Genomic DNA, 22,306 nt, shown 5'->3' on the forward strand with positions numbered 1-22,306 from the left:
CACAGGAGCGGACCCCCGAGATGGGCAGGGTCAACAGTGACCTCCCCCCGGAGTCAGGGCATAGGTGCGCGTACGCACACCGTGTATACCTACGTTTGGTCAGGTACATAGACAGATGTGTGTATGCTGCCAGCCCCGATGGGCCGGCGGTGATAGGCGCAGGGCGCAGGCATGGAGAGGCTGGATGTCCCCACTACCAGCCCTCCCACACGGTTTACTTTGCTCCAGCACCTCCCGAGGGTTTTCTGTCTTTGGGAACAGACACTGCTCCTTCCAGGAGCATCCCCTTCCCTGCAGGCTGCCTTCCCCAGGCAGATCCCCCCAGAATGCGGGACCCCTCCTGCTTGGGGGCTCAAGCCTGAGCAGCAAGAAGGCAAAGAGATGACTCCCTAGCCCACCCCCCCCTACTCCCCCCGGCTTGCTGCAGACTAAGAGGTTTTGCTCACACTCAGAAGCACACAGCAGTCAGCAATTAGGACCAGCTCTGGCCTTTTTATCCCGGGATTTTGTGCCCATGTGGGATTAAAGGCCTGATTGTGGCTTCCCCACTAGCCCCAAATCCTCTGCTGATTTTCATTCTGTGGGTAAGGCAGCGCATGCTGTGACCTATTGATCCTGATCCCCTGTGTGTATCAGATTGTCTCTGCCAGAGAGCACGGAGCCCTTCGACCAGGAGACATTCCTGCACGGATCCAGCTGCACCTCCTTGGGTTGCTGGGGGGCTGTGGGTCCTGGCAGCGACAGCGAGGGCCAGTGCGTGTCTGCGGGTGAGTTTCCTCTATCCCGGCTCAGTGAGGGTTGCCTTCCCGGCTGCTTTTGGGGGGTGAGAGGTGGTTTCCTTGCAGGGGCGGAATGTTCTGGCATGCAGTGGGGAGGCCCGGTGGTACTGGGGTGGTCTGAGGTACTCCCTGGCTTTTCCAGCTGCTTCTCAGTGGTGAATTAGGCATCAGTAGCCAGCTCGTTGTGAGGCTGAAACCTGCAGCGGAGCCTTGGACCCGCTTGGAACCAGGCTGTGCCTCTGCTTTGGCTTTCCATGGCCTTGTCCAGCCAAGCACCCCTGCTTGTCTTTGGTGAGCAGAGGCAGATTTAACACGCTCACCCCTGACCTGGGGCTGCTGTCCTGGCCCCATATGGGTTGGGGCCATTTCTGGGCTTCACCTGTTACCAGTCACAATGACTCTGGTTTAACTAGAACTGAGGTTACAGCTTTGTCTTCAGGGTGCCCAGCTTCGATTTCTGCTTCCAAATAGATTTCTTTATAGAATAAGAACCGTTCATCTGCTCCCTGTGGGACCAGTTTATGTTGGGAGACTGGCACATTTCCTGCCACAGCCAAACACCTGTGCTGAGCTCCTGCCCAGGTGAGATGCAGACCTCTTTTTCCTTATCTTTTGTGGGGATGAGGATTTTCCTAGTGCTGCAGTGTTTTGGGAGGCTGTGAGCATCGCTGCAGCAGCACCCACATCCCCCATCCATCCTCCCACCTTGGGCAGCACGCACTGGCTCTGAGCCCGGAACAAGGCGAGGGAGAAACCCAACCTACCTGCTTTTATTTTACCACATGAAGTTCTGAGCATATTTATTTACTCAAGAAACACTCTCTGGTTTTCGTGTGGTTCTATTCCCCCTGATATCTATTGACAGCGCATACCCAGGTGCTCAGGAGACTGGTTGTTCCTCTGGCACCTCCCCCCCATGAGCTTTATGCATCCCAGAGCCCCCTCATTCTTAAACCCTTTGTGAGGTGAGCTGTGTTTGGGATGAAATGTCTTTGCCTGTGGGGAGTGGGGGGGGTTGCACTGCGTCTTCTCTTGCAGCAGCTCACTCCTAGTCTCCCCGCATCTCTGGCGTGGCTCATTTTTGTGTGCGAATGCCCTTAAGAGCTGCAGAATTGCAGCTGCTGGGTGAAACACGGGGTGGAGAGAAACTGTTGTAGTGGAAAACTATGTCTTATGTAAACTGCCCAGGTATTTTGTCTTTGTGCTGGCTTGGGATCAGAGGCGCTATACAAAGCCGTGTTGCACGGTGTGCTTTTAGGGGGGCTTCAGGCCTGTGGTTTGGGGGTGCTGATGGCTCATGTCCGAGCTCCAGTGTCTGCCCAAAGAGCCGTGTGCCACATGTTGAGCTTTCCTCCCCAGCTGGGATCTTCTGGAGCCTCAGAAGGGTTTTTTTTGCACCATTTATTCAGTAAATGAACCTTTCTGTGGCTTTACTGATGCAGCCGGTCTGCTCTGTGCTCTGTGTCCCCCTGCTCCTGCTGCCCCCATGCTGGTACCTGGACCTGGTGCCACTGAAGCCTCTTGAGTGTTAAGAAGTAGGGGTGTCCTGCCAGGTAGGAGCCCATGCTGCAGAGAGGGCTTTGGCTCCATACTGCTCAGGGTATAAGAGCTCGTAGGAGGGTGCTGAGCCCCGGGTTACTGCTCTATGGTCCCCTGGGAAGCCACCCGCAGGGCTGGAGCTCACCCAGCCACACTCCCTGCCTCCCTTCTAAGCTTCTAAAACACCCATCAAGCTCCTTCCACGGGGGTGAGCCCCTCGACAGGCAGCAATGTGGCAATATTGACTTAACCTGAGTAAGGAGCTCTCGAGCGGGAGGGGACCATGTTTTTATGCAACCAGATTGCATTTTCCTGGCAAGCCCTTCTCCAGTGTGGATCCCACACCCTGCCGAGTGCACACTGCTCCACCCTGCACTGGCCCCATCACCAGTGGCCACCCCACTGCCGGGTCCTGCTGACACCTCCACCATGGGCTTGGCCATCCCACTGCATCCCACTGATCCAAGCCCATCCGGACTCAGGAAGACATCAGGGCTTGCTGGGCCAAGCCAGCATCGTGGCAGCAGTGTCCCCCTCCCTGCGCACCCCAAAAGGTACTGTGGCCCCAGCATGTCCTGTGGCACTGAGCGGTTTTGGGGATCCACTGCAGCAGAGGAGCCAGTCACAGGGATACTCAGCCCCAGGGGCTTTTCAGCGGGGTGTCTCAATGAAGAATTTATGGATTTAGCTCTGGATGGGGTGGTAGGGTCATTAAAGAAGAATTAGAAATGCCTCCCAGAAGCCAATACATGTGGTGGGACACAACCAACAGTGGGGGGGCCAAAACGTCATTTATTTCTGGGTGGGACTTCATGGCAGCCCTTGGAAGGGCCAGTGCAAGCCATCGCTCCCACAGCAGGGGTTTGCTGGTGTCAGGGTGGGAAGGGAGCTCCTGCCTGCAGCCAGTGCGGTGCAGGAAAGCAGGGCACAGAACACCTCTGTGCTGCTGCTGCTTCCTCCTCAGCAGCTCCCACATGCACAGGAATGCAGCCGTGCTCGTTCCTAACTGGTCCTGTGTAGGGTGAAACCTCCCTCAGCTCCGTTTAAGGCTGGGTTTGCTCTGAAAGCAGCAGCCGGCCTGGCTGCTCCAGCCCCATCCTGCAGCCTCCTCGATACCCCCCCCCCAACTTTCAATGGGTCTTGTGGGGTGCTCAAAGCATCAGACTTCATCCATCTGTGAGAAATAAATGGAATAAACAAGTATGTCACTCCCAAGCAGAGCTGAAGGGCAGGAAAGCTCTCGCCCCAGCAAGGAAGTGGCTTTTGCTGCTGCACTTGCTGGTTTGAGCCCAAGTGCCAATAAGGGAGTTAAATATTGAACAAACACTAAGCGAAAGCCAGTGCTAGCAGCCAAGCAAAACAAACGCCGAGTGAGGCCAGTGCTCTGACTCATTTGGCATGAAAACACAGCATGGAATAAATTAAATTTGGCTCTTCCTCATCCTCCTGGTACAGAACAGAGCAGAGGGGCCATGAGAGAGGCACTGAGCACGTTTACCAGTGCTGGTGGCATCAGGGGTTTTAAAGATAGCCATGCGATTTTAAGGTCCGAGGTGGCAGCAGGTCCTTATTCTCCTGTCTCAGGAGATGGAGAGGGATGGGGTGTTCCCAGGGTGGAACAGGGGTTCCCCTCTGCCTCCTGTGTGGCATGGTGAGCCGTGCCCCCATGCAGCCCCTAACCACTGCAGTGGTCATGAGAGTCACCCACAGTGGAGATCCTGGCCAGGATGTCCCAGGTAGGGTCCACCATGGCAAAAGCCATTGGGATGGAGAAAAAGGTCAGGGCTCCATGGCGGGCTTTGGATCATGATGCAAAAGCTGGGAATGTCCGGGGTGTAACGTTTGCATCAGTGTAAGCATGCAGATGGAGAGCACCCAGGGGCAGCTGCTGCCGAGGGGTAAGGGAGTTAATGCTCTGCTTCCACCAGCACGGAAGGAAGCACTCGGAGGAAAGGGCAAGGCAGAGCCTTGCTCCCGGCACATCTCCATGATCCACCCCACAAGCCTGGCTCGAGGGATGCTCTGATCCCCCATGGCTGTGGGCAAGGAGGGGGACACATCTATGGGATGTCCCTGTGTGCCCTTGTCCGCTGTGAGGAGGGAGGCAGAAGGGAGGAAGTGATGCCTCAAGGCACCAGGTGCCTTGGCAGAGCTGGACCACTGGCACCGGGGCAGGATCAGGGTGGCCTCAGTGTCCCCAAGGCCATTGGGCGCTGTCACCTCCCAGCACCCAGTGCCCAAAGGCTCTGACACCACCTCTGACAATCCTGACCAGTGAGACTGGGAGCGGCTGGGCCAGCGCCCAGCGCCCCGCGCCCGCTCCCAGCGGTTTCGGCAAGCCCGGCTGCCCGTCCTCTCCCGCCGGCACAAGCAGCCCTGGGGCTCCCACCCGGCTCCGCCCGCACGGGGTTGCGACAGCGCTTGGGAGCGGGTGGCTGTCCCCGCACCAGCGTGAGCCCCAACGGGTGCCCCGTGGATGGGGTCCCGGCCAAGGATGAGAGTCAGAGGCACGGGGCAGGGTATAAAGCAGAGCTGCTCCCCTAAAGGTGTGCAGGGATGAAGCCCCGCTGGTGGTGGCTACGCCGGGTGGAGGGAGGGCTGTGCCTCCTCAGGGGACCTGTCACTGCGCTGCGAGGTGACACAGTCACTCTGAAAGGATGCAGAGCGGGATCAGCCTTAATTCACCCCCTTCACTGGTGCGTGGTGCCTGTGAGCTGTCACCCAGGGTGCGGGCACATCCTCCCCACACCCCTGTCCTGGGTTTGTCTTGGCCTCCTCCCTCCTCTTCATCACATCATGGGCTGGGGCAGCTGCACTGGCCCCAGGGACTGAGGTTCCCTGACTTGTCTCCCATGGGTGCCCTGGCTGGAGGTGCCACCTGCCACCACCGAGTCCTCAGAGACCCACCGTGCTCACTTGCCTGCCGGACAGCTCGGCTCAGATGGGCAGCAGCGACCAGACAGACAGACTGCCACCACCTCTACCCTTTGGTGCTTTCCCCTGTTAGTCCCAGGTTACCTGGAGCTGGGGGGACCACTGAGCACAGGACTTTGGCCCTGATGGATCTGGTGGCTTTCCTGAGACACACAGATCCCTGGGACTCACAGACTTCCAGGTTCCGGCTGCAGGATGGTGCCTGATGGGGAGGGGGAGACATAAAACACAGATTGTGCAGCAGGTTGATGCTTGTGTCCTTTCCATCACTCTGAATTGGAGACCTGCCTGCCCATGCTGCTGTCTGTCCATCCCGCCCACAGCTGAATAGAGGGAAGCAGGACATGACCTCCCTGCTCCAGGATAATGTACACAGATGAGCCCCCACCTTCAAATAGTTTTCATCTACTCAGCAGAGCTCACTCCCAGGGCCTTCTGAACAGTCTAAAGGATCATTTGGTTGCTGGGGTATGGCTGGACAACCGCAAACAGGGAGTGGGGAAAAACCCATGTGAGAATTGTGACCCAAATGATATCAATAGCTGGAAATGATGAAGCCTGCTGGCAGTGCCCAAGAGGAGCACGATGCTGCAGCCCAGGCTTAGTGCAGGTCAGCAACACCTGCAATTGGGTTTAAATAGTTTATGGAGGCATCGATTATAACCACCCTGAATGGCTGTACCCACCATTAGCCACCACTGACAGTGCAGGGCGAGGGGAGACCTTGTGGGCAGGAGGGTAAAGGGGTCACCCCGCTAAAATCAACACCTGCTTTATTGAACCAGGTGGCTGCACGCTGGTGATGGGCGCCACAGGAGTCCCTCAGCCCAGGCACTCGCTGTGCCATGTCCCAGGCTGTTGGACCCCTGGGCTGGGATGATCCGCACCATAGCATTCCCAGGCACCAGCACAGCCGCCCCGAGCCTGCCTGGTGCCTCACAACTGGAGACATCGGCGGCATTTAGCTGGGGGGAGCCAGGAGAGGGGCGATCACATGCTCGCCCGCCTGGGATTAGATGTAGTTGGCTGCAGCAGGGAGCTGTGCTGGGAGAGGTGCCGGGAGCCTTGCACGGAGCTGTGCCAGCCACTGGCACCCTGAGCCCATGGCCCTGGGCAGCAGGACCCAGCCACAGCAGCCTTAAAGGCTCAGTGGGGACGGTGACCCCAGATGATGTCCTACCTCCAGCCTCCTGGCCATGACCTGGAGCACTTTGATGGGCTTTCTCTCATCTACTGGTAAGCTGGGCAGGATGCGGCTGTGCCAGGAATGGGGCATCACTCAGTGTCTTTGACACCAGCTTAGGGAGCGGCATTAGGAAGGATGCGTTCTGTGACCCTGTGGCTTTTTGTGGGGGTTCATTCATTTTGAGAGGGTCTTGTGGGGGTCCTGGAGCACCCATATCCAAGCTCCCCTTGGAGGGCAGCGCACGGGTGAGGCTGGTTTCGACCAGGAGTGGGGAAGAGGATTGATTTTGCAGGCAGCAGCTGAGGAAGCACCCAGTCTGTGGTGCTCTTGCTCCTGTTGCAGGACTTTCCCATCTGACAACACCGGTCTCTCCAAAGGCACCGTGTCCACCCAGTGCCTGGGGGCAGGTGTGTGTGGAATGGGGACCCCCATGTGCGTGCAGGAAAGGCGGAGGGGACGGGAGGTGAAGGTGGGTGCTGGGCAGCTGCAGCTGTCTATGTAGGGCAGAGAGAGCCAGAGGGAGTGCAGCTGCACTGGGGACACGGTTCAGAGCGTGCGGCTTTAGCCGATTAACTGGGGGTCAGTGGGCCGGATCCAGAGCTGGCGGGGGCCCGGCGGGCTCTCAGGGCCACCCTGTGGTTTGGCAGAGGCTTTCTTAGGCTGGCTGAGCCTGGGCGTCCCCACTGAGGATCGAGACGGAACCCTGCAGCCACCGCGGACCATGGACGCTGCTGGGGCACAATCTGCCTCCTGCTGAAGTAGGTCATTGCAGTGTGGGCTGTGGGGCTGCGGGGTGGCAGCACCCCGTGGGGGAGCAGGTGGGCTGATGAGGGCAGTGCCCCGGGGTGATAGCTATCTTCACCCCAGAGCTTGGTTGGGGGTGCTGTGCCCATGCTTCGCTGCTGCTTTTGGGTGCAGAAAGGGCAGAATCGTGCCGGTCAGAAGGAGGTAGTGCAGGGCAGTCGTGACCTTGTGGGGTGAGTTTTGGGGAGCTCTGTCAGGCTGGTGCCACTGATGGATGCTGATGGTGTGGGGCTGTGGTGTGTGTATGTAGCAGACAGAGCTACACATCTGCCCGGCAGCATCAGCAGGATCCTGCCCACATCCCTGGCTCCACGGGTCTGCTGAGCCCCTCTTCCCTGCAAGGCAAAAATCCTCCGACTCCTTTTCCTTCCTTGGCAGCCTGCTCATGTGCCAGGGTTTGGAGTCAAAACCTGCCCCAGCTTTGTCCTCTGGGTTGCACTTTGTGTGGATGAAGAGTCCTGGCCAACGGGTGGCTGGCTTTGTGCCCAGGGACTGTCCCTGCGTCTGACGGGTGCCAGATGTGCTGCCGGTGTCCCTCTGTCTGGAGGCTCCTCTGGGATGTGGTGGAGAGCGGCGAGCAGATGGTGGGGAGATAACACCTCCTGGCACTCCCATCAGCATGACCCCACTCTGCCGCTGAGTAAAAGATTCATTTTGGAGTTTGAAATAGGAGTTTAACAAAACACTGTGAGCTGCTGGTGGGACCTCTCCTGGGCCATCACCAGGGCTTGGGGTGGGGTTGCTGTGGCTGGACCAGCAGCATGTCCATTCTGTGGTGCTGGTTTCTCTCAGTGGTGATGCTGGTGTGACCCAATGGGGCTTTGCTCCTCCGGGCACGCTGCTGGAGGCTGTTTGTAGGTTTTGCAAAGGTGGCTTTTGTGCAAGAGGTTTGCCAGACCCAGTGGGAAATAAACCAGCCCCAGAGGTGCCCATTGATGCCGGGTAGGTCCCATGGCTGGACCTCACTGTGCATGCCCCAGGCAGGTGAGAAGCTGGCAGTGGGGCCGCACTGGGCATGGCCAGAGGGCAGGACTCTGCACTGCTATTGCTGCTGTGTTAATGCCTTCTGCAGGGTCTGGGTCTGAGCACGGGGATGTTCCAGCTCAAGGACAGGGCGAAGCTCTTCCCAAGTCTCGACTCAGTGGTGCATTCTGGAATCTTTCCTCAAAACACACTTCCCGTCTTTCTGTACCCAGCTCTTTCCTTCCCTTGTTCTTTCCATCCTCTTTCTTGTAGATTCCCCTGGGTGAGTTTCCTGCCATTGTTCTCATGTTTTCCCTTGTTAATCTGGTGAGCAGAGCAGCAAAGCTGGGTCCACAGCCCCCACCAGCGACTGTCCCCTGTTAATAAGTTTATGACCAGTCCAATCCCACAGCCCAGGGGATTTAGACAGGCAGGGCGATTTATAATCCCCTTAACCCTTCACAGGAGTTCACACCCAAACCAGGGCCACTGCATGAGCCCCAAGCAGAGCAGCAGTTCACCTACCTCAGTGGAGGGTGAGGAGGAGGAAGAATGGCTTTGCCATGTGTGAGATGCTACCATGCCTTGGTCCCCTGGCATCCCTCCAGAGGAAGGGTATGAAGGAGCACCAAGGTCTGCATGGCCATGGGGATGAAGGAGGTGCCTGCAGGGTGTGGGGACATCAATGTGTGACTGCTGCCAGCGCAGCAGCTCGGATCATGGGAATGAGGATTCATCATGAGCGTTGCCACTGGGAAGAGGTAGGACCCCAGCCTTAGGGGAGTGGTGAACTCCCCAGAATTAGTAAGGTTTGACTGGACATGGTCATGCTTTGTCTAGGAAGGTTGGGCCAGTTGATCCTTGGGGTCCCTTCCAACCTCATGTGCTATGATGCTATGGTTGTTTTTCCCTCTTCTGTTCAGACTTGTCTGTGACCGTCCCTGATCATATGAGCTCATCTGAAGCAACTCCATGGGTAACACTAATGAAGCTGATGTGGACTGCACCATGGCTGTGGACAGCAGGCAGCTCATTCCCAGCTCCACAGCAGCTGATTGATTTAGTTTGAATTATTACCAACGCTTTGCAGCTGATCCCGTAAGCAGCACTGTTGCTTTTTCTGTTTTCTAATCAGATGTAAATGCCTCTTCAGCCTACGCTGACTTAGGTTTGTCACGAAACAAATGTTGGATCATTCTTGAGCAAGTGCATGGTGCTGCCCAGGCAGCACTTTCCTCCTACCGTAGCTCCTGGTGGTGGGATGCAGGCAGAGACCACAATGCATTGTCCCACCGAGGGCTGCACCCTCCCGCCTCACAACTTACTGCTGCTTCCCGGAGCCAACACACTCAGACGATCTCGCTGCAGTGCAGGATGTCTTCCCACTTCTAATTCCCACCCACACAGACCTGCTCAGCCCCTATTCCTCTGCTAAGCCATGAGCAGAGGCTTCCTGCGGGCTCTGGGATGCTGCTGTCAGCACAACGTGCTCATCATTGGCTCTGGCATCCTTGTGCTGCTGCTTTGCTGAGCTCATGGTCCTGCCTGGAGCCACCAGCAATCTGGGGTGATCTATGATTCTATAAATCACCTGATTCTGTCAAGGGATGCTGGTGGGACCTGGCCAGGCTGGGCATGGGGACATGGGGACCAGCCATACCCAGTCTCTGCTTCTCTCCTCAGGCTCACCAATGTGCTTCTCCACCAGCTGAAACCCTTGTGGTTGGGTTTTCTCTCTTTCTGTAGCTACTTTTCACTATAAACCTCACAATTCCCCATCCCACAGCCAGTACCACTGCAGTGAGTGCCTGCCTGTGAGGAGCCAGCCCTGATTTGTGGGGACAGCTACTTCTGGTTCCTCCATCTGCGAGTGTGATTCAGTGGCCACTGTTCACCAACTTCGGTGCTCACGCTGGTCTTCCCCAAGAAGCAGGGAAGGAAGTAGACAAGGCAGATCAACGGAGAAATGTAGAAGAGGCTTTTATCCACAAGCAGGTTAAGGGCTGCTTCCCCAGAATATCCTTTGACCAACATGTAGAGGAGAGGTGGATATAATAGGTTAGATCTCAGGCAGAAGTTCTTCCCTGTGAGGGTGCTGAGGCGCTGGCACAGGGTGCCCAGAGAAGCTGTGGCTGCCCCATCCCTGGCAGTGTTCAAGGCCAGGTTGGACAGGGCTTAGAGCAACCTGGTCTGGTGGAAGGTGTCCCTGCCCATGGGGTTGGAACTGGATGAGCTTTAAGGTCCCTTCCAACACAAACCATTCTACAGTTCATGATTCTATGATAATAACATAGCAGATAATTGCATCTGGTTGTGATTTCCTGTTGGATAGAAAGGAAAATCTCATCAATTTTGTTGCATCCCTACCTGAACTATTACTTTGTATTTCTGATTCTAATGGTGCTTTCTAAAGCAAGTAGGTGGGAATCTCCTGCCCTGGGTGCTGAAGGGGAGGGAGCCTCAAGGCAGCTGTCCCTCAGCTGGAGGTAGAGGAAGATTTGTCATTGTATTTAGAAGAAAATCCAAACTTAAAATGTGATGCCAGAGAAGCAAAAGAACACATACTTCCCATGGAGTCCTCAGACCTTCACAAAGAGCTTGGAAACTAGCATCATGGAAGTGCAGGAGCTGGTTACTTCAAGCCTGGAAGCCAGAGATGCTGTGTGTCTCTGGTCAAGCAGCCCTGCTCTGTCACAGCATTGTATGTGGGGCCTCTCCAATTGTGGAAGTGGTGGAGTTGTCTTTTTGGCTGTCCCACAAGGAAAACTGCATCTCCTTTGATACGCTGGAGATATTTCTCTCATTCTAGTTTCAGAGAAGTTGGCTTCTCCATGGGCTGGGGCTGCACGTGCTTTCCAGCTCTCTGTCATCAGTCAGTGCTGAAGGTTAAGATGCATGAAAATATTAGTTACTGGGTTTCAGCCTCAGTGTTGGGGCTGGAATAATTGAGGGGATTGGTGGCTCTATGTCTTTGTTTGTGTGGCCTTAATGTGACCTGGAGAAGGCCCTGCCTGAGCAGACAGGCTGCAAGAACCCCCAGTTTTAACTGGCTGTGTGTGTCACAAGGGACAAGCCTTGAGCAATGCCTTCCCCTGCAGTTTTGCATTTTCTGATGAACATCTCTCTGCCCCCATGTTGACAATTGATGCTCCAAATGACATTAAACCCATGAGCTCTACATCTTGTGGACCAGCTGTTCCCAGAGCTCTTTGCTTGTAGTCTCTATAGGAAGGGCAGAGGGAGACTTGAATGAGGAATAAAAATAACAGTACTTGGTTATGCTTCTTTCAAGCATTCTCTTCCCTCTTTTCTTTCTGAACCCCAAATGTAGAACTTCCAGCCCAGTTGATTCTATGAGTGAATATTGCCACCATCTTCTCCACCTGCTTGCTCTTGGCAGTGGTCAGTTTGATGGTGTTGGAGATGGCACGATGCCTTGGAGGAGGCAGTGGGGTGGTATGTAGGGCACGGGCACACTCTGTAATCCACTTCCTTTCTCTGCCTCTCCCCAGTGCTCCCAGTATCTCTCTCCCCCACTTGCCCTTCATCATCTCTTAGGAAAATGTGGGTTTTATGTTGCTGGTGGCATTTTTTTACCTTATGGTCCTGCTCTGAGACTTATTTTGATTCCCCTAATAGCTTCGCCCACCCTTGCTCATACATGTTAGTATTAAATAAAGCTGACTGATAGAGTTTCAGTCAACTGTTTAGATTAAAAACTCTTTTTCATGGAAAGAAAAACCTTTGTACATAGAATGTTGGGGGGTTTTTCCAATGAGTTTAATGAGTTTTCAAACTTGTTTTCTAGCAGACATCTAAAAAGTGAGCATCCAAGTTGAGTGCATGTTTGTATGCTGTCAAGACCTCCATGCTCCTTCCATTCACTCATTTATTTCAAAATGCAAAGTCCTGTCAGTGATGTCCTCTGGTAAGGAAAGCCTGGGTTTTACAGTGGGATTTACTCGAAATTGCTCAGCTAGGTCCCAGCTCAGGAAAGAGCCTGACCATATGGTGTATCCCCTTTGCCATGTTGAATGTTTGCCTTCAGGTTCTATGTGGCCTGTAAATCCTTCCTGAATGTGGAAGTTCTCAGTTTAAAACATTGAAAACTTCAGAAGTTATTTTGCTGAAGCTTTCTTTTAGCAAGACAGATAGATGTGGATCAGCAGGAGCATCATCAACATGTGATGCTTTTGCCAGGGTCAATACGTGCTTCTGAGTGATGGATCTGAGAGTCTGGAGATAAACCTGGAAGCTGAGTTCTGCTCCTCTGCACTGATGGCCTCTTTCATTCAACTTGCATTTGCTTCACAGGATAGGACTATCACAATCTTATGAACTGATCATGACAGGACAAGGGGGGAATAGCTTTAACCTGACAGAGGGGAGACTGAGATGAACTCTTAGGCAGAAGCTCTTCCCTGTGAGGGTGCTGAGGCGCTGGCACAGGGTGCCCAGAGAAGCTGTGCCTGCCCCATCCCTGTCAGTGTTCAAGGCCAGGTTGGACGGGGCTTGGAGCAACCTGGTCTGGTGGAAGGTGTCCCTGCCCATGGCAGGGGGTTGGAACTGGATGAGATTTAAGGTCCCTTGCAATACAAATTATTCTATGATTCTCTATGATAGGATGGAGTTAAGGCCAAGAGCTTACTGTGACCTTGTCTGTCCCTCAGAGTTGTAGGGATGCTGGACCTGTGTCCTCCCTGCAGCTCCTGGGAATTTCTTTCCATTTCACACCATGCCCACCAAGACCACAGCCCTTCTGCTGCCAAACCCTGAGGGGGCTTGTTCTAGGTGTATGCCTGCTCACTGGCCAGCCTTGGATAATCTGGTTTCATCCCTCTGTCCTCACGGCCCACAAAACAGGGGCTCATGCTGCTTCTCCTGCTGGGTGACATGCATCAAGACAGGGTGGAAGAGGCTGTTTTAATGCAAATCATACTTCTAACCTCCCAACAGACAGTGGAACAGCTGAACTTGCTTTGTATTAAGAAGGAAATTCTGTGGGCTGGAAAAGATGCTAAAAGAAAAGAAAAAAACAACAAAACCACCCTAAACCCATAAATGCTACAGTCTGTTATTACTTCCAAAGCTTTGTGACAGATTTTAAGCCTGTAGGGATGGTGAGCACACATGACCCGAACTGAGCACTGCCCTTCATCCCTGGAGGGGCTGTTCCCAAAGATACACAATAGGATTCATCCAAATAATTATCCTGTTGTCTTAATGATGAGCATGACAGTGCTGCTGGGGGCTGGCAGAGCTCCCACCCTGCTGCTTTGGGAAGGCGCTTGCGATGGGCCGTGTTGGCTTTGGCTTGCGTAAGCTTTAATCTAAAGTTGGAGATGTTTTTAGCTGATCTGTGTTAATGTTGGGTGGAATTAACATGCATACGGGGAGACCACGTGACCCCCTCCGGCCTTCCCCCCCTTCCTGGTTTTTGTTGTTGGTTTTTGGGTTTTTTTGTCATCGCTTGAACGGATTCCTGCCAAATCGGGGTGGCTGGCTCCGGGCAGAGCGGGGCTGCTGCTGCCAGCAAGATGCCTGCCGTCTCTGTCCTTTACAAGGGAGTCATCATCATCAGCAGGTAATCCCCCTGCAGCTGGGGCAAGGACTGGAGAGGGGGCATGGGGCAGTGCTGGGGTTGTGGTGGCCACCTCTAGCCAAGGGTAATCTGCTGTGGCTTCTCCAGGACCAGGCTGCAGTGGCAGAGAAGTCTTGCGAGCAGCAGAGACAAGGATGCCATCGCTAGCACCTGTTGTTGGGTTTCTTGCTCCTCTAGGTTAGCAAAGCTCGCTTCTTCTCCACCGTTCGGGCGCCGCACAGGGATAAAAGTTGATCGTATCAAGTAGGCAACTGCTTTACCAAACCCTTCGTCCTTATGTCGCATTTCAGCCCCATCTGAACTATTTCTGTTCATTTGTGGTGGAGTTTCCTCAGTGATTTACTCAAAATACTCTGAAAATCCTGGTAAATTGAAGCAGCCTGGGCCCACGGCTGCTCTGGCTTCTTGGGACACCTTCCATTTCCAAGGCACCAGATGTGGACAGTTGTTTGCCCGGTCTCTTGAATATGGGGAGCATTGCAAAATATCAAGGGGGGATATTTTTAATGAGGTGAAAAAGCTTCCAGTCCAGATCTTAGAGGGGGTGTTACTGGCTTTGCAGAGCAGCTAGATATTTTGAGAGGTATTTTGGAAAGAGAACTTCTGAGTTTACCCTTCTCCTGCATCTGCCAGACTTAGAGGAGCCTGTTTGTGCCCCACAGCATTGTCCCTCCTTAGCTATGTCCAGGTTTGGGATCTGATATTGATTCAGAAACTCTTTTTCCCTTTGCAAATTAAATCCTGGGAAGTGGAGTGCTTTTGGAGCTACTCATCCCTGGTTTCCTGCCTGGCTCTGGGTTTTTCACATCAAGGTACACCTATCCTCATGGGCTGCCCACCGTGGGCCACCCAAGGAGGAGAAATGCCTGTGGTCCTGGTTTGGAGTCTGGTGTCACCTTGCCAGAGGATGTTTAGGGGGTGGCTCAGGTGTATGATGCTCTTCCACCCACTTTGGTGCATGATGAGAAGATCCCACCTCAACCTGGCAAGGCAGGGACCTGAAGCAGCTCAGCAGATCTGGCATCCCCCTTTTCCAACCCCCATGCCAGACGGATGGAGACTGCCCACAGATCATGCCTCACCGTCTTCATTACAGGCACTCTGTATCTGTGAAACTGGTTTATTCCTGGAACATTGGTCTGAGCTCTGATCTCATTTCCTGGGAGCTGGACAGCTGTCCAGCCCCGTTAATCTGGGGTAATGAATCACAGACAGGTCCATCAGATTTGCTGGGTGGAGAAGATGATGTACAGCCCTGCACATATTCTGTCATTTATCTGTAGAAACTTCGGGGGGAGTGGGTGGAAGTGGTTGATATTTTCCAGTGTGGGCTTCATATGCGGCACCGTGTCCCTGTACCTGTGTGTCAATATCGTTCCATAGGCAACATCTGGGGCGGTGGGAAGGATGTGCTTGTGTGCGTGTTGGTTGGTCACCTGGGCATCTGTTTGTTTTGGCCTGTAAGAGAAAGATGCTTCTCTTCTCTCTGCCAGGACACTCATGGGACCATACGGGATGGATCGAATTGTGCACTGCTTTGATTTCTACGACTGTGCAAATGGGCTGGGTGAGTTCTGAGGGGCACCAGCGTGGGCTGGGGCAGCTCGAGCATCCTTCCCTCCCCCCCCAGCACCTCTGTCATGATGTGCCTCCCTGTTTGAAGTCTGATCTCCAACAGAAATCCTGGTCCCTGTGCCTGCCTCTGTCAAGCATCTGCTGGCACCTTTTGCAGCTGGGAGGTTAAAATAAAGTCAAAATCCTGACTAATTCCCTGTGGATGGTGAGCAGCTGCAGTGCTGAGAGCTGTGCAGGAGCCCAGGGCCAGATCCCCTCCCCTGAGCAGGATGGGGGGAGGTTTGTCAGAATGTTCTGAATTGAATACATTAAAATTTACAATTAAACTAACAAGAAAAGGTAAATACAAAGCCAAGCCCTTCCCAGCTGCCTGCCCCTGCCCTGCTGCCCTGCCCCTTCTGGGAAGCCACTATGATGGGTGATGCAGAGCGTTGCAGCTCTCCTTGGGCACAGGGCTGTGTGAGCTGGTTTGGGAAAGCTTGGCCAAAGGGTAAGAGTATGAGCACTGAACGAGTCAAATGTCCTTCCATGGAACTCTGAACATCAAAGCATGGGAGACAAAGGAAAAGGGAAGGTAATATCCATAAGAATGTGAGAAAGAGTCACAGGTTCATGAAACTGAGCCCAAAAGGATCCAGCATAACCTCTCATCTGACCTCTGTGCATCTAGCAGCATAAATGCTGCTGCTCTTCGATGGACTTGATAAAATCCTGTGATCGTGCATTAAACTTTCTGGAGGTCCACCTCACGGCCTCTTCTCAGTCTTAATCATGAGCTCAGCCTGTCACCCAAGAAAGCACTTGTGAACCTCTTGGTGAGGTCCCTGGCTGACCATTGAGGACCCCTCCTAGGAGGTCAAACTCACCAAAGAAACAAGTTCAGGTTTCCTGAGACCTGCAATTAATTGTAAACTCATTACTGGCCGTTTCCAGCTCTTGGGTAACAGGGTTTTCTGCACAGAGCAGATTTGCTGACTCTTCCCCCTTTCTTCTGTTTATGAGGTTCATGGGAGCTCAGTGAAATATGATATTTTAATCTCCAGAGGTTGATTTGGTCGAGTTGATGGGATTTTAGTTTATGGGTTAGATTAGCTGGTTAAAGGAGAAGACCCAAAAAAACCTGACTGGGCTGGCACTGTCCTCTGGAAGAAGCACACAGATGTTTCAGCCCACTGTGAGCCACTTTGCTGGGTCCAAATACTCTTCCTTTCCCCCAGTCTGTGTGTGAGGGTCTTTGCAGGGTCTACAGGGTCTTGTGATGTGCTGCAAGAAGGTATAGTGTAGTTTTCTAATGCCACCATCAGCTTTCTCCATCCTCTTGAAACACCCAAGATAAATGTTTGTCCTCCAGAAATCACTCCTCTCTGCTGAGGACCAAGTGGTGCTTGCAGGAGCCCCAAGTCTGCCATAGGTGTAGCTGATCAGAAAATGGATTCTTTGGGGGAAAAAAGTACCTCCATGAGTTTCTTATGTTCAGATGTGGGTGTTATTCCAGCAGAGTCTCTTTAGAGCAGCATCAGCCCGCTCAGTGCCAGCTTGGCAGGTCAGCGTTTGGCCCCGGGTCTGTTGCTCTGTGGCTTTAGGTGGCAACCCACATGTGAACCTCAGCAGAAGTTCAAAGGGGTTACCTGGGCAGCTCCTAAAACCTGAAGTTTGAATTAAAGAATAGCCATCAAAGGGAAGTGCTGATTAAGAAGCCTTTCTCAGAAACACTGAGATCCCATTATCTTGACCTTCATCTTCTTAGGACAGGGCAGCATGATTCACCTCCAATCTGTCCCTTCCTCCAGACAGAAAAAGCTGGCTGGGGCTGCAAGATCAACAGGGGGATTAAAGGAAATGTAATTGAACATTGCTGGCTTAGGTCTGTGCCCGCAGCCGGGAACACATCACGGCAGCCGGTGGGATTGGTATGCTCCGGAGATGATTACAGTTGGGCCAAACAACTGGCTTAGCCAGGACACCCCTTGACCTGTGGTACAGGGAGCCAGGAGCAGGTGAGATTACAGCCTGAGAAGTTGAGAACTGCAACAGTGGCATTAGTAGGAGTGGGATTAGATGCACCAGAGAGGCTCAAGGGTCTTGAAGGAGTTTATCGCATCACTAAGAACCTAAAAAAAATGCCATCTGAGGCAGTCTAGCCTATATTCCCACCTGGAGTTTCCCCCTAAGCATTTGTTCTGCAAAACAGAAAATACTGGGGATGTGGGCATTAGCACCAGGACCTTTGCCAGAAAGGAAAGATTAAATAGAGGGATCCAAAATAGGCTAGATTATCTGGCCCTAAGTATGACTTAATAAGCATTATACCAGGACTGTGATAATTAAAGAGCTGTTATTTACCTAAACTGGGTCCCAAATGGAAATTTAATTAAAGTATAAAATTCTTCAATTAAATACTTTTTATAAAGTTTATAAAATACAAAGACTCCCAGGAATTCTGCCACCACGATCTTGGACGGTTCTGGTTGGTTGCAAGCAGTCCAGGGCTGTCCTGTGTCTTGATCTGTACCCTGGCAGGAGTAAACCCTTCTTTCTCCTTTTCCTCCTCTTCCTCCTTCCTGCCATGGTGAGGACTTCCCAGTGCATTCCTTTGGGGTAGAGCTGCCACGGACAGTGCCTCCATGGCCGGGAGGATGGTGTGGGCAAGGCCTGGCAGCACCCAGATGGTTTTGGTTTGGGTTAAGAGTCAGGGTGTTTTTCCTCCCCCCCAGTCAAAGTTGGAATGTGTCTGGGAGCAATACTGTGAGTAATCGCCGATTTTAATAACAAGATCGGATTTTCTCCTGACATCGTTGGGGATAAAGGAGGATTTGTAGATACTGCAGCTATATTAAGGCATTATTACAATTGATTTGTGGACACAAAAGGGAAATGAGTCATTATTGAGTTGATACCTCAGCAGAGGAGTCTGTCACAAGCAGGTCCCGTTGCCCTGCCAAGTGATGCTGCAGCTGCGCCTCTTCTGAGATGCAGATTTTCACATCATTTGTCTAATGTGTTTTACCTTTCCTAATTAATTCATGTTCCTGTGTGATGAAAGATGTAGAAAGACTTCCTGACCTTGGCTTAAGCTGGACTTCCAGTGTCCTCTCTGTCCAGGAGAACCGACAAGGCTTTGCTTCTGCAGGAACCCTCCGTGCCAGGGGTTTCTCAAAACCATATCAAGTGTGAGACTGCTTCCCAGGGTCTCCCTCCCAGCAAAGCCCACTAGCAGCCACCATAGCCTGGCTGGAAGCTGAGGAGATTTCCAGCTGAGCATCTTCAGTGATGAGAAGGTTTCACTTTCTCTTACCATCTCTTCCCTGCATTGCTCCTATTCCTTGGTGAGGCTCGGACCACTTGGAGACACCTCTTTTGGGCAGTATTTCCAATTTTGATGGATTTCTTTTAAAATCATAGAATCATAAATTGGTTTGGTTTGGAGGAACCTTTAAAACTCATCCAGTTCCAACCCCCTGCCACAGGCAGGGACACCTTCCACTAGATCAGGTTGCTCCAAGCCCCATCCAACCTGGGCTTAAACACTGGCAGGGACGGGGCAGCCACAGCTTCTTTGGTCAATCTGTCCCAAACTACAATGGAGAACAACACTGGTGCCTGGTCCTGAGGTATTCTCCTGTGTATTCCCAGTGCTGTCAGTAAAACGGCTCCTCCCAGGGACTTGGGTGTTAATACATGAAGTTAATACATGAAGACCAGGGAACAAGCTCCAGCACTCAGAAGGGCTGTGGTTTTGGTTTTGGGAGAAGCAGTGACTGGTGTGTACAGGAATTAAATGAACGATTGTAATGATCTGTTTTTAATCACAGTTCTAATGTAAAGGTGACTTGAAAGACAGGGTATTTCCCTAGACGTAGCTGAAAACTGCATGGGTCCTCAGAGCAGGAGGAGGAGAGTTAGGGATGGAAATAGCACCATAGTTCCAAGCAATCCTGATGCAGGATCCACTCTGCTTCCTTCCTGCTTGTTTTGGAAAGGGGTCTCGTGTTCTAGGGAAGAAGCTGTGCTCTGCTCCCCTGGAGGATTGTGTTTCTTGCATGGGGTCACTTTGTGCATCTCAGGACCTCACCAAGGCTTGGAGCAGCTCATCACCCCTGGGCAGCAGCAGATGATGAAGCTGCTTGGTGCTGGCAGTGCCCATCTCTGTGGTGCTGCCTGTCCTCAGCATGCCCTCCTGCCCAGAGCAGCCAAATGCCCGACCAGCAGCTCACAGGACAGATTTGTTAATTAAAGCCAGGCTTTTTAATCCTTCTGTCCATGGCCTGGATCTTCGAAGCAGGACTTAATGAGCCCTGGACAAACAAGTCTCTTGGGCCTTTTCCTGCCAGCCAGATTACGCATGCCAGCAGAGACAGGTCTCACGGCTGGAGAGGTGGCTGTGCGGAGCATGAACCCTTTGCCAAGGTGCTGTGGGGCACCTGAACCACCCTTGGGTTTCAGAGCCATGATAAAGGTGCATCTTGCACTCTGTCTCCTGTCACTGGGCTGCTCCTCCAGGGTCCAGACACTGATAAGAGGTGGCTGCTCCTGATGCCCAGCTCTGCTATTGATGGCAACTTCCAAGGCTGTGGTGGAGATGCTGTTGGACCCTGTCAGAACGGTGAACTTGCAGCGGGGACGTTCTCACAGCTGTACTGGGGCTTGGCCAGCCGATGCACCTCAAAGGGGATCTCCCAGGGAGAACACTCCAGTTAACGCTCCTTCCTGAGCACAGGCTGAGACACCTAGAGCAGAACAGGATCCTTTCCCATCAGGGATGAACTTGGAGCTGTTGTAATGAGTCCAGAGGAGGCCATGGAAATGCTGTGAGGGCTGGAGCAGCTCTGCTCTGGAGCCAGGCTGAGAGAGCTGGGCTGGGTCAGCCTGGAGAAGAGAAGGCTCCTTAAGGGGAGACCTCAGAGCAGCTCCAGTGCCTAAAGGGGCTACAGGAAACCTGGAGAGGGGCTTTGGGCAAGGGCCTGTAGGGACAGGACAAGGGGGAATGGCTTTAACCTGACAGAGGGGAGACTGAGATGAGCTCTTAGGCAGAAGCTCTCCCCTGTGAGGGTGCTGAGGCGCTGGCACAGGGTGCCCAGAGAAGCTGTGGCTGCCCCATCCCTGGCAGTGTTCAAGGCCAGGTTGGACGGGGCTTGGAGCAACCTGGTCTGGTGGAAGGTGTCCCTGCCTGTGGCAGGGGGTTGGGACTGGAGGAGCCTTAGGGTCCCTTCCAACCCAAACTATGACTCTGTGGGTTTTGTGTGGGCGAAGGTGGTGGCTCCTTACCTCCGTACCTACACCTTTCTCAGAAGCTTTGTCTCCATAGCTGTTGCTCCAAGCAGGTGCTATCAGATGCCTTTACCCTCTGTGTTGTGTCAGCAGCTGCATCCTCTTGGTACTGCTGCTGCTGCTTGTGTAGAGCAGGGGATACAGGGGGCTTTCCACAAATGGTTTTTAAAGGGGTGTCAGGCATTGCTGGGGTGCCTGGGAGCTGGGACAGCATGTGAGATGTCCCATGGAAATGGCAGTTCTTCTGCCTCTGTGTCATGACACTTCTTTCCCTCCAGGTATTAAAGTGATTGGTGGCATCAAGGAACTCACTGGAGATGAATATGGAGTTTATGTCAAGAGGATCCTTCCAGGGGGTGTTGCTTATGTGGACGGTGAGTTAAATCTGGTGCTGAGTCCTGCAAAGTCTGAGAAAAGCCCAACTCCAGTGTATTTATTTTATACATTGTCTTATTAAACATTTCAGGTGCTTCCTCCAGATTTTCTAGCAGTGGAGGCATTTGTTTAGTGTGGCAGTCACTGTAACATCCACCAGCAGCCTTGCCTTGGCTTCTCAGCGTATGCATGATTGCTTCATGCCTTTAAAGTAAGATCCACCTCTGCCACATACAGAACTTCGCTTTGCTGCCTGTCCCTTCCCACATGGCACTCACTGCTTGTAGCTCCAAAATGACCCGAGATCCTCCTGCAAATTCAGCTCTGCTCTGGGGCGCTGATTCCATTCTGAGTAGGTTCAGATGAGCAGGTGTTAGGCAGGGCTCTGCAGAGTTCACCTTTTGTAACTTAAGCCAAAAAGATGCTTTGGTTTGGGTTTTTTTCCCCCCCAAATGTTACAACATCATTTTTCCACCTAATAAAGAAAATTAAATAGAGAACAGGTGGAAATGCCACTCGTGGTTTTCTACCTGACCTCAAACTACACGAAGTAAAAGCCCTATTGCATTTTTGGGTACTGACTTTCGTAACTTCCCCCAGCTGAGGAAGGGCTGCAGCTCTGGCGTGAGCTTGTCAGGGAGGTTGCAGAAACCTCATCTCTGGACATCTTGAAGAACAGGTTGGATGAGCATCTCAGGCACAGCCTATGCATATTTCATCCTGTCTCTGGGCAAAGGGAGGAACTGCCCAACCTCACCCAGTCCCTTCAAGCTGTATTTTCTGCAGTTTCTACCCATTAGTTTTCTTTTCTAGGGCGCCTGCAGCCAGGAGACCAGATCCTGGAGGTCAATGGAGAGTCCCTAATTGGGGTTACAAGTGAGAGGTACCATATCCGGATGGAAATTGTGCATTCCTGTTGCTTTTGTATAATTCCGGGAAGTGGCTCAGTCTGCAGGTTGAGGACACAACTGTTTCGTCTGCACTCCGATGCAGCCTGCACTGTTCTTAAGAGCCAACTTGGGAATTATCAGACACTCATCTATAAAAATAGATGACAAAACTCAAAACTGTGCTTGTGAGATATTCCGGCATTCCCCAAAATAAAGCTCCTGGCACCCCCACTCCATCTGTTGCAGCTTCCCAGCAAGTCCCATAGCTCCCAGCACAGGAGATTAGCCAGTGCCTAAGCACGAGCACTGCTTTGTGCAGAGATTCCCTCCAGAGGTGCAATCCAGCCCCTCAGCTCCCTGATCCAGAGCAGTACTGCACTTTTGGGGCACC

General features: G+C 52.9%; 1 protein-coding gene across 1 annotated transcript in view; it reads left to right on the plus strand.

The window, feature by feature from the left end:
• Positions 1–6,070: 6,070 nt before the first annotated feature.
• LOC133210902 (syntaxin-binding protein 4-like) overlaps positions 6,071–22,306 on the plus strand; it is a 43,217-nt gene continuing 26,981 nt past the window's right edge. Inside the window, exons 1-4 of the mRNA XM_061350740.1 lie at positions 6,071–6,488; positions 15,301–15,374; positions 20,929–21,024; positions 21,839–21,908. Of these exons, the coding sequence (XP_061206724.1) occupies positions 6,421–6,488; positions 15,301–15,374; positions 20,929–21,024; positions 21,839–21,908 (308 nt within the window). The 5' untranslated portion in view covers positions 6,071–6,420. The remainder of the gene's footprint in view (positions 6,489–15,300; positions 15,375–20,928; positions 21,025–21,838; positions 21,909–22,306) is intronic.

The sequence above is a fragment of the Neopsephotus bourkii genome, unplaced genomic scaffold (assembly GCF_033783945.1).
Source record: "Neopsephotus bourkii isolate Nb327-2 ecotype Australia unplaced genomic scaffold, CSIRO-AGI_Nbou_v1 NB_533, whole genome shotgun sequence".
Taxonomy (NCBI): Eukaryota; Metazoa; Chordata; class Aves; order Psittaciformes; family Psittacidae; genus Neopsephotus; species Neopsephotus bourkii.